The sequence below is a fragment of the Falco punctatus genome, assembly GCF_963210335.1.
Source record: "Falco punctatus genome assembly, chromosome: 8".
NCBI lineage: Eukaryota > Metazoa > Chordata > Aves > Falconiformes > Falconidae > Falco > Falco punctatus.
The window spans coordinates 54,385,268-54,397,327 of NC_137588.1; the positions used below are offsets into that span (position 1 = coordinate 54,385,268).

A 12,060-nucleotide genomic window follows, 5' to 3' on the forward strand; every position below is an offset into this window, starting at 1 on the left:
GGGCGGGGCGGGGGCGCGTCCGCCGCCGAACCGGAAGTGCCGCGCTGCCTCCTCCAGCTGGTTGTCATTTCGTGCGGCAGCTCGGTCTTGAGGAGACGGGGCTCGGCAGCGGCCGGGTGGGGAGGAGGGAGGCACCGGCTGCGGCACCGAGGCAGGAAGCGGCGGCCGCTGGGGGGGTGGGGGGAGGGGAAGGAGACAGGAAAAAAAAAAAAAAAAAAAGAAAAGAAAAAGAGGCAAAACAAGGCGGCAGCAGCAGCGGAGGCTCAGCGCGGAGGACCCGTCGCAGCCAGGCTCGCCGGCTACCGAAGCGCCTCCCGACTCCCCGGAGCCGGTGTCGCGGCAGCTCTCCCCCCCCCCTCTCCTGTGGCTCTCGCCTGCGGAGCCTCCCCCCTCCTTTCAGCTCCCGGCAGCAGCGTCCCCCACGGCGACCCTCCCGGTGCCCGGCCGGTTTACATGAGGGGGAAGGAAGCCCGCCTGGAGCCGAGAAGACGCGCAGCAGCTGGGGAAGGACTGCTCCGAGGAGCCGCCGCCGCCGCCGGACCCCGCGCCCCGGTTAGTCCGCCGGGTCCCCCCTCCGCTGCGCCCAGCGGCCGAGCCCCTGCCCCGTAATCTCCGGGCGATTTGGGAGAACCGGTTAAACACCTTCCATGGGGGAGAGAGGAGCCCGGCCCCCCGCCGCCTGCACCTTCCCCTCCCTGCCGGAGGCTGCTCCTCTCCTGAGGTAAAAAATATCCCTCCTGCCTTCCCCGCCACCAGGACTCTTGTGAGGGAGGGGGGACACCGCGGGGGACACCCCACAGCCGGGGCCTGGCGAGCCGAGCCTGCCAGCGCCGCCCCTGCCCCGCTGGATGCCTGGTCCCTGAGGAGGAACAACACACACACGCGTACCCACCCGGCCTTTCAGCCAGGGGCTCGCTCGTCTGCGGGGAACCCCCGTATCTCGGTGGAAGGAGGCGAGCCCCGCACCAGAAACCACCCTCCCAGCAGCAGTGAGAGCAAGAAAACCTCCTTCCCCTTCCTCCTGCACAACTCGCTGTCCCCTCCTCCCCTCCCTTTTCCCGAACGGTGAATGCTCATTTCTGAGATGTAAATCTGCCTCTTCGGACAGCCAGGACTCATATGAAGGACACGCAAATATTGGATCATAAATAAGAAGCGAGTCTGGTGAGCTCAGAAACCCAGCCCAAAACGAGCAGCATCAAGAATCCACCCTTCTCCTGCACAACTCACTCCCCACCCAACACACATAGAATACTAATTTCCTGAGATAAGATCTTACCCCTTTAAACAACCACACGCGTGCGCGCACACACACACAGAGTGCATATTATTACTAAATATAATAGGTTAAACCCAGCAGCACGGGAAAAAGCCTCTTCTGCAACTCACTCTTCCTTTTCACCCTTCTGAATGCTGAGATCCTGAGGTAAATTTTTCCCTTACCCACAGCAAAGACTCTTTTTGAACAGGACACAAATATATATTAGATTATAGAGATGTATTAAATTATTCCAGATTTAAATCTATTTTTTGCTGCCAAGGGGTCGGGGGACCAGACGTCATTGTATATTTTTTTTTTTCCTTCCCTCTTAACTCATTTATGGGCGAGTGAAGGCTGCTGAGGAGGAAAAAAACAGGATAGTTAGAATCTCTTTATCCTTATTCCCCAGAAGCTTTTTCTCTTATTGCTGTGCATTTCCTTTAAAAAAAGGAAGCCTCTTATTTTGTGAACCAAAGATTTATTTTTCCCTTCCTCCTGGCCAAAGGAAGGAAACAGACACAAATTGACATATTTAAATAGTTGAAGAGATCTATCTTTTGCAAAAAACGAACATCTTTATCCAAATCTGAAATAAATAGCGTGGAGGGAGAAACTGGAATATCTAGCTAAAAACAGGATACTTACTAATCTCGCCTCAGAAGAGGACGAGGTAAACACTAAACATCAACTTGTTCTTACAGGGAGGATTCAAACCCTAAATATAATAAATGGGGGATTACGGGTTTGGAGTGTTAGTGCAAAACAACACTGGAAATAAGTCAGCTTTTCCAGTCAGATTTCATCCACATCTGCAGCCTCCACACCATCATCAAAATGCAACCCCCAGCCCTGCTGCTTTTATAAATAATAACACAGCTGCCAATGGCAGTAGTGCTGGGTCAGCTTGGCTCTTTCCTGCTCCAGCTGCCCATAATATTCAGGATGAGATTCTGGGGTCAGAAAAATCTAAAACTCAGCAACAGGAAAAGCAAGAGTCCCTAGAAAAACAGCAGCTTTCCCCTGGTCAAAGTCAGGAAGCAGGCATGCTCTCTGAACCTGAGAAAGCTAAAACTGAAGAAAATCAGGGCGATAATTCTTCAGAGAACGGCAATGGAAAGGAGAAAATAAGAATAGAATCGCCGGTATTAACAGGATTTGATTATCAAGAAGCTTCAGGGCTAGGTACTTCGACACAGCCCTTGACATCCACTGCATCTTCTCTGACTGGTTTTAGTAACTGGTCTGCAGCTATAGCTCCTTCTTCTTCTACAATAATCAATGAAGATGCAAGTTTTTTTCACCAGGGAGGGGTCCCTACTGCCTCAGCTAATAATGGTGCTCTGCTGTTTCAGAATTTTCCACATCACGTCAGCCCTGGCTTTGGTGGTAGCTTTTCCCCCCAAATTGGACCCCTCTCTCAACACCACCCTCATCACCCCCATTTTCAGCATCATCACAATCAGCATCAGCAACAGAGGAGGTCTCCTGCAAGTCCTCATCCACCTCCATTCACACATAGAAATGCTGCTTTTAATCAATTGCCTCATTTGGCTAATAATCTTAACAAGCCACCTTCTCCATGGAGCAGCTACCAAAGTCCATCGCCTACACCATCTTCGTGGAGCCCTGGTGGCGGTGGATACGGTGGGTGGGGTGGGTCCCAAGGTCGAGACCACCGCAGGGGACTGAACGGAGGGATAACACCCTTGAACTCCATCTCGCCCTTAAAGAAGAATTTTGCAAGTAATCATATCCAGTTGCAGAAATATGCTCGACCCAGCTCGGCCTTTGCTCCAAAGTCATGGATGGAAGACAGTTTGAATAGAGCTGACAACATTTTTCCTTTTCAGGTGAGCACGCTGTTATATCCATAAGAAAAATAACACGTAGGTGCATTTAAAATGACCTAGAAAGAGTCTGGTGTTTCAACAGTACATCTGATTGTATGGCTTATGCGCTTGCAACTAAAAAAAAAAATATATGGCTTACTTGAAATGTCATCGTGTGAATTACTCTCTGAGCTGTGAATCATGGTGGGTTTTTTTCAATAGTGCTAGTCATGTAAGTATTTGTTGCCCACCAGTCGTCTGTATTATTTGTCCAGCTTAATACTTAAGACACATTCAGAAATAGCTGATGAGCAAACATAGTTACAAGTAGCAAGTAGATCTACAAAAAGGAGTAAGGAAAAAAGTGCTGCTGCTGAAGGTATGAAAGATCTGAGGCCTTCTAAAGTATTTGAGAATGTGCCATATCTGAGAAAAAGTATTAGATGATTTTATTTAGTTTTACAGTATCATATGGACTTGTAGTGCAACATATTTTTTGTAGCATTTTTGGAAGCTTTGACTTTTTTACATGATGGTAATCAATGCAGTTTGCTTTCCTCATTAATGGCAGCAAATTTTTGTTACAGGCTATTAAATTATCACCAAAAATAGATCTGGAGGAGTGTCAGTTGGTGCTCTCCTAGATTTTAATGTGGCCTTATCCTGGCAGGAGGCAGGTTGTCTGGCAGTTCAATGTCTCCTTCTAGGCTGACTTCTTATGAATTTGAGAAGAACTGTATAATGTTGAACCTAATTTGCAGTAAAAATTAAAACAGAAGTACTCTTTTCTTCATCTGACCACTAGTTAAAACTAGGTTTTGTGTGTATGTGTGCACCTTTTGTAAACTGTAAGGTGAATCAAAAAAATGAAGAGTTCTTTTACGTTTAGAGGGTTGTTTTCCAATGTTTCAAAGTTTCAAATGAGGGCAAAAGTAAAATTTTCCAAATGATTTCTAGCCATGCTGGAAGAACCAGGGTGACCTACTTTAAAATAATTTGAAAGATCTGTAGATAAAAACTGTGCAATAAGTCTCACATTGTAAACCACCCTAAAGAAACAGAATTATATTTAATAATGACTTTGTAGATTCAGACATAGGAACAGTTCAGTTCTGCTTTGTAAACTGTTCAGTTTCTGTTTGGTTTGCAGGGCCTGCCTATGCAGCCTTCTGACAACAGAGCAGCTGCTGGCAATAACTTTCTGTCAAGAGACCTTTTTCTACTGCAGAGCTACTAGCTGGTTCAGTATCAGGTAGAGCCCTTTTAAATTTAGAATGCATAGTAATATTTGATTTTAATGTCAGGATTAGTCATTAATATAATGAACCTGTGTCCAGCATACCAAATTTATACACTGAAACCATTAGAAAAAGGGACACAGCTGGAGTTGGTCTTTTTTCAGCCTCACTGCAGTGAGACTTGGCTCACAGTTTAATTCATTCTGTACCCTGACACATAGCTGATGTTCAGAGTGACAGAATGAGACCAAGTGTGTCCTTGCTGCTGTGTGTAAGGCCCAAATATAAACTCAGTGATAGAAACATGCTTGGTTTGACATCAAGGAAATTTCAGGAAATTGGCAAAGTCAACCTTGAGTTCTGGGTTGTGTTCCAAACATAAAATATCAGACACACTTATTTTGATCCTGGTAAAGAAATAATTTTTGTGTAGCATGTTGGTATCTGTTTACATAAACACTAAGATGAAGCTGTACATGTCAAGACCAAGTCTGACACTCCTTCATGCCAAGAAAAAGGAAAGTGTTAAGAGTGAAGTGCTTTGCAGTCTGTTACTATCACTTCTGTGAAGAAAAGGGCAGGACAGCAAAACAGGACTTCAGCACTGCAGACCGAGAAAGATGCTGATTAATTTTGAAGCCATCTTGGACAACTGCTTTTTATAACTTTTTTTTTGTATAAAGCCTTTAGCTCCTTTGGTCACTTCGTCATTTTTGTGTTGAAAGCATACTGAATTTTTGAATTGCTGGAAACAAATGATGTAAAAATTGACCTTTGATGTGTTCTTTATTTCATTTTATTATGCTGATTGTATGCCTGACTCAAAGCAGAAATAAGTTTTGCTTATTGTATATTTGTGTTCATGCATATATATATATATACACACATATATATATATATGAAGTATCCTTGATGCAATCATGTACTGGACAAGGCTATTTTGTTACTAGAATCTTCTTAGATTCCTGTTTAGGAAATAATTGAAAGCTGTCTTTGCTTCAGCAACATAATGGAGTAATTTGATACAACTATCCCTTTCATTTAATATTTATGTGTTGCTGCTTAAATCATTAACAAGTGTTGCTGCAATCTAGTGAAAATTAGTTTCTTTAGAAGGCAATATATAAACCATCAACTGCAAATATTTTGGGATCACTCTCTTTTTCTCTCAGAGGTTGTCTTTACTCCAAAGCTTGGTGAAACACAGAAGTCTGTTTTGATGGAAATAGGGTAACCAAGTGTAAGTGGTCATTTCCTCTTCAGAGAGGACAACATTGCATAATGTCCCTATAAACCACTAATGTGAACTGCTGCTCACTTCAAATGTTTTTGCCCATAGACCTTAGATGCTTGTGATGAAATGGGCATTCCAAATAGTGCAGATGAAAGGAGAATACTGCGATGATCTGTTTGGTAATCTTGCAATTTCAGGATTGCTTGCTTGGTATTGAGAGCTGCATGCAAAACATTGTGGTTTTTGTTCTTCATTTGAAATTCTGTCTCATAACATTTCAGAAGTAGCATGTCTGTAGGAACCTCTTGTTGCAGAGATGGAACTGGAAGCAAGGTCAGAGAAGACTGTTACCAGATCTGTTAATGAAATCAAGTTTTGATGATTGTGCTTTAGCCACTGGGCAGGCTTCCCCCTTCAAAGATCTTCTGAAAAGAGAAAAGCCATTGTTCTTTGTGTGTTCATTTGAAAAGGAAATGGTGTCCAAATGAAAAAATGGTTCCTGAATAAAAAAAAATATATTTGGGCCTTTTGGATATAACAGCCTTCCCTGAGAATTAACAAATTAAAATGCTTTCGCTATGACTATGGCATCTTACAAAATTACTGATTTTTTAAAAATAATTCCTTCTACTTCTCTCCCAGCAGCACTGACAAACTAAGTGCTCATTGCATTTTACTGCAGCATTGCCGTAAAGATTGTTTTGGCTTTCCTTTTGCTATGTACTTGTACTTCCTCATAAGAGTAGAACATCCTGCCTGTTATGCAACGCATAAATCTTGCTTTGATAGGCATTTCCAGGTTTCCAGATCTCATCTTCAAATGTGTGACGATGTTTTTTAAATTGCTTTTTGAAGGCACAAGCATGTTAAGCAATAGCGTCCAGCTTTCTGTAAAAATGCTTAAAAATAATTTGTCTTTCTTCCTGGAATTAGGCTTGAAAATAACTGCCCATTTCAAAGAATTTTATACATGAGAGCAGTTCATTATATCCACTTGTTCAAAATGTTTTTTCCTTTCTTCTGTAGTGGCTAGTTTCCAGGTATATAACCCCTTCCAAATCCATTGAGGGTCTGTGCCAGAGAGACTTTCTCTTCCCCGAGGCAGATACGGAATGTTTGAGAAAACACATACGTGATTACAGAATGTGTTTTAATTCTGAGCTATACATCATGATTTGTTTGAAATGGGTTGATTTAATAAGTGCATTAAACAAAATCATGGGAAGCTGGAATTAAAAAATAATCTCTTGAATGCATTTGCCAATCTTTCCTCTTGAAGGAATTTTGCAAATAAATTTCTTTACCGTGCCTCTTTATTTTAATATTTCTTCTTTGTTTTTGAGGAACCTTTTCATAAGTCATGATGGCTGGTTGCATAAAATGAGGCTACATGTTTTGCAAAAAGTTCTGCAGAATCACATTTTTATTATAGGAGCAGCAATTATTCCAAGAAGTTTCAAGCTATCACTTTAAAATAGAATATAAACTTGAAGTTGGATTTTTTGAATGTCTGTTCACCCATTTTTCTACAACTACATCAGCTGTGTAGTAATTAGTGTTTTGTGTGCTGTTCCCCACAGCTACTGATCTGTGGAATTAGAAGCACTCTAATGTGGTATGACATGCACAAGTTAAGTACTGTGGAAGTTAACACTGTTCTTGTTTTATAAACTTACGACTGACGTTAATACTTCAGCTTTGGCCCTCCTGTGCGTTTTTGACCTCAGGGTTTCTTTTTAAAGAGAGCTTTTGTTAGAAGCTATTTGAATTATGTTTGTATTTTTGTAAGATTAAAAGGAGTACTCTTATTAAGCATTTTGCTTTGAAAATTGCATACTTAGCAGTCCAGCATAAAGATTAAGAACGTAAGATATTGTGGAAAATAATTTCTAGAAGATACATAAAAACTTAATGTGTGGCTAAAATAGAATCAGACATGTTACTGGATTTTTTTATAAAGGTCTGTAATTTCTAACACTTAAAAAAAAAAAAGTTCAAGTTTGACTAAACCAGAAGTGCTCCCTCCCAAAAAAACTCCTGTTATGCGTCACTTTTCCAGCTTTTTCTTATTGTTCCCTGGTGAAGCTATAAAAGATGATCAGGGCAGCATACAGCAACATCCTTTCAGGAAAAACCTGTTTATTCAAAGCCTTTAATTCACTGGATACTGGACTAGGAGCTGGAATACAGCATTCGCAGCATGGTGGGAAGGAGGAGAAGCTTACCCAGAAGCATAATCTAGTCCAAATTTGCTTTGCAATTAAAAGAAAAATGTGGAACTTCTATTTAGTACCTACAATATTACCTCTCCCTACACACTTTACTTTGCCTGAGACAAAAGGCTTTTGAATTGTGGGAAATACATACAAGGTTTCAGAAAGTTTCAGGCTTCCTGTGCTATAATGTGGGTAGCAAATGTAGTTGTGAGTTTTCCAAATTTCACAAGTATTCTGGTTTGACAAAGATTTAAATATATAAAATAAAGCCCAGTTTTACAACTGCACCGACTCCATAAATACAGCTTAATCACCTTCAATAAATTCCTTAATGCAGTGGCATACTTTGCATTATTATTGATGCCTCTGTCTCCAGAGAAGTCCTATTTCTTAACATCAGGCACAGCCTTAGCTACCAGCAAGTGCTCAGGCTTTGCCAGGCTTTACTTTTTTGTGCAGTTTGGGTTTTTAGCATTGGGGGGCCCATCGTGGGAAGCACTGAATAGAAATACTTAGGTTCTGGAATCTCAGTTTTCAGGTGTTGATAATGCTGTGGGTACAGATTAAATATAAGGAATCTGCACTTCAATAGTTAAGTTACATGTACATTTTTCTGATGTGCGAGAGTATTTCAGTATGGGATTATTAAGTGAAAAGTATGATCTTCCTGTGCATGAAAAATTAATGTTTCATTTCTTTGGCATAGGAGGTTGTCCCAGTATATATTGTACAGGCTTAGTTGCAAGCAACTTCCTTTTTGGAATGAAATGTCTTCGGACTTTGAAAAATAAAATTGGAATAGGAACCAGAATTTAGTGATTATTTACACGTGGTTCTATTTTTTACAAGACCGCTAACTATAAAATAATCTGTATAGGTGCTAGTGGGGAAACCGCTGTTGTTACAGACTGGTTTGCCCATGCTATATGAATCCAATAACAAAACTGTGACATGAAGTCCTGCACTCTCCCTGTGCTTTAACAATAAGATCGCATTGTTATGAGCACTCACATACTTACACAAATGATTTCTAGACAGTGGGAGAATCAGAAGAGTTTTATTTTTCTGTAGACAGAGCTGGCCGGCATATAGTTCGAAACTATTGTGTTTGCTGTTGTAGAATATTTACAGTCTCAATAGCTTTCTCTTAACCTGATCTGTTAGCTGTCACTTCTTCTATATAATTGTGAAAACAATAATGCTTATTCAAAATTACGTTTAATGAATGTCTGTTGAAATGTTGGCTGACATTTTAAACATGGTCATGTATTAAGACAGCAGGTTGTTTGGGGATTTTTGGTTGTTTTGTTGTTTTTTTGGGGTTTTTTTGTGTTTTCTTTGGTGGCCCTGTGTTCAACCTGATGTCTTTCTGCCTCAGCTCTGTTTTCCAAGGGTAAATGTGTGTGTGCTTTGAGCCCCCAATAAAGCAAAATTCTGGATGCCCTAAACAAATGCATGTAAAGCCATGTTCTTGTAATCAACCTGGGTAAATAATATCAGGCTGTAGTTAACTTATTTTGTGACTGAAGTGTAACGTGCTCTGCTTTATTCCAGGGTAGTTATTACTCCTAAGTCTTTTTATAAATAAATAAAAAAAGTATACAGTAAGCAATCCAGCTCCATGGAAAGCACTGTAACTTTGTGAGTTGATCCATGAGAAACACCACCATATTTTTATTAATTCTCTCTACATGAGATCTTTGAAAAAAAAAAAAAAGTATTTTTTTCTTAAGTACAGCATGGCTTATATGCATTATAACTCAACTAACATGTATCTGAGAAAAGCTCACATTTAGTTATCAGTTAATGATCAATGTCTTGATTGTTATAGCTTTTTTGATGTTATGGAATTAAATGTATAGTTACACATTTCTTCAGCAATATGACCACTACCACTTACCTGTCATCAGTCTTTATTTTTATGTTAGATATATAATACATATATATTTCAGATATGTGTTTCTGATAAAATGTGCTGGCCATCTTGGAAGACTGGCAAAATTTGTGCTTTTTTCAAAATAGTCTCACTATAAGAAGGCCTTTAAATTGTAAAAAAAAAAAATTCTAAAAAAGCTACTAATGGTGACTTTCTCTAGTAGTGTGGACCCTTTCAGTATCAGGGCAAGTAGTCAATTAAATTCATGGAGTTATTTTATAATAAGCACTGTATGAACCTCTGAACCAGTTGAGCATGCCATTTTGACTGGTTTATATTGATGACATAAGTGACTGACATCTTTTCCTTGGATGGATGTATACAGGCTTACTTATATACCAAGTTCTTGAATTACTCTGCATTCCCGGAGAGGTAGACTGCTGCATTAATTTCAGGAATATATCCAAATGCAATGTAACACTAGTAGTGGCTCTCAGTGTTGTGCTTAACGTGGTTTGCTATCTTCTAATGATAAGCAGAGACTTGGAGGAGCAAACTGTTTCAAACAACCCAGGAACAAGACTGATCTTCCCAAGGGTGTTGAGGCTGGGGCAATTCAGCACCATGAATTGACAATGACGATTAGATATGCTCTAAGCACAGAGACCTTTTGTTGGAAAGATAGGCAAGAAATAAATAGTAACATAGCAGCAATCTGAGAGTGCTGTAGCCTATGGCAGTCTTTCTTCTCCAGTGCTGTGACAAGGTACTGGAACCACTGGAAAGCATGAGTATGACTGTGGGCCGCATTTTAGCCAGTTCTTTTTACGTGTTTGCTAATAGCTGCAGGTAGGAATGTGACCAGTTGATCTTTTGTATTGGTGTGCAGGGTCATGTTGTAAAAAGCTTGCAGTATGATTAGAAGGTTATGGACCTTATACTAGAAAAGTGACAACTTGCTGGTTCACTTAGAAGGGGAAAATTATAAACTACTCAACACAAAAAGCTTACATTGGGAGAATGTGGTGTCCCTATTAGCTAACCAGTTCAATTCCATTTTTTCTTCTCAAATGTTTAAACTCTCTGTTCTCGGTATTAAAAACTTAACCGTTGCAGCAAAACCTTCTGTTTGTTACTGTAGCTCAACCCCACGTAACACAGACATTTTAGAGACAAGAGACTGTCTTCAGGCTCCTGTACTCCAGATCATACACAGCACAATAAACTAGAAATTACTCAGCCTGGGTTTCTTCCTTCACATATCTCAGACAACTGAAATGTTAATTGCCACAGATTCAACAAAGACTTAGAACTACTGAGGTTCTGCACTTTGTGAAATAAGAATTTTGTAGCTGTTCATGGGTTGGGCTGGAGGTTAATTCCACACAGAGAAACACAATACACTATGAAAGCCAGAATGGAAGGAGTAGCTACTGAGGGATGTCAGTTTTTCAGAAAATGCTCCCACCTGTGTTTTAGGCTATTTTTGTCATGTTGTGAGGACTGCTGAAAATTTAGAGATTGTTTTCTAGTATCCATTCCCGAGTTACACAGCTGTTGGATTCTTATGGGTCTAGGATACAGACCCAAGGATTTTTAGTCAATCTTGCAAAGGTATTTTAGTGTAACTAGAGTTTGAAATAATTATGAATTAGTAACATATAAATCAAAACAAAACCATAAATACTACTAGGAAAGGAAGAAACCAGTAGGAAATATGTGAAAGTAAACCACAGAATTGAAGAATTTAAATGCTTATGATGGTTTTTCTATGGTGCCTTAATTACGTTGTAATATAAATGACAAAGGGAATAAATATTGTGGAGAGACAAGGCAAGCGCTATGCTTTTTATAGCAAATCTGATGTTGGGCTAGACTAATAAAGCAGATGGTTCCAAACTCTGGTCTTTTCTAATGCTATTTGAAATGCAGCTCATCTGGGTAGAAATACTTCACCTGTTCTGTGTCAGTAATAAACTGTTCTGAAGAGAGGAAAAATATTAGAAAATTTCATTAAAGAATAGTATATTTTTAGCGGTCAGATTGTAACTTATGAACTTGGAAATGGATCAGGGTTCTATGAGCTAGTGGGTTCCTGCTCTTAAAATAGTATTAGGTGTTAAAAGTCCAAGATGACCGATCATTGTCTGATACAAAGAACGCCTCTTGCAACACTGCAATCAATACTACTTTAGCACTTCATCACTGGAAGTCAAGAACATTAAAACTTGATACACAACATCTTCATGCAATACTGTTTTTTAGTTCACCACTGGTTTTAAAAGCAATCAAAGCTGAATCTGTGTGCTTTGGAGAAATTTCAGCTTCACAGCTAGAGTTAGGGACAAAAAAACATATCTTCACTGCTGTAATAACAATGGTTGTGGAGCAGCAGTTTAGAGCAAA

General features: G+C 40.1%; 1 protein-coding gene across 2 annotated transcripts in view; it reads left to right on the forward strand.

Annotated features, from left to right (window-relative positions):
- The first annotated feature begins 182 nt into the window (after nt 1-182).
- Nucleotides 183-12,060, forward strand: part of CPEB4 (cytoplasmic polyadenylation element binding protein 4) — a 45,214-nt gene continuing 33,336 nt past the window's right edge. The window contains exon 1 of one of the 2 annotated variants that reach the window (XM_080398555.1): nt 183-3,111. In XM_080398555.1, coding sequence (XP_080254681.1) covers nt 1,990-3,111 — 1,122 coding nt within the window. In that variant the 5' untranslated portion in view covers nt 183-1,989. The remainder of the gene's footprint in view (nt 3,112-12,060) is intronic. The other variant, XM_080398556.1, reaches the window with a different exon arrangement.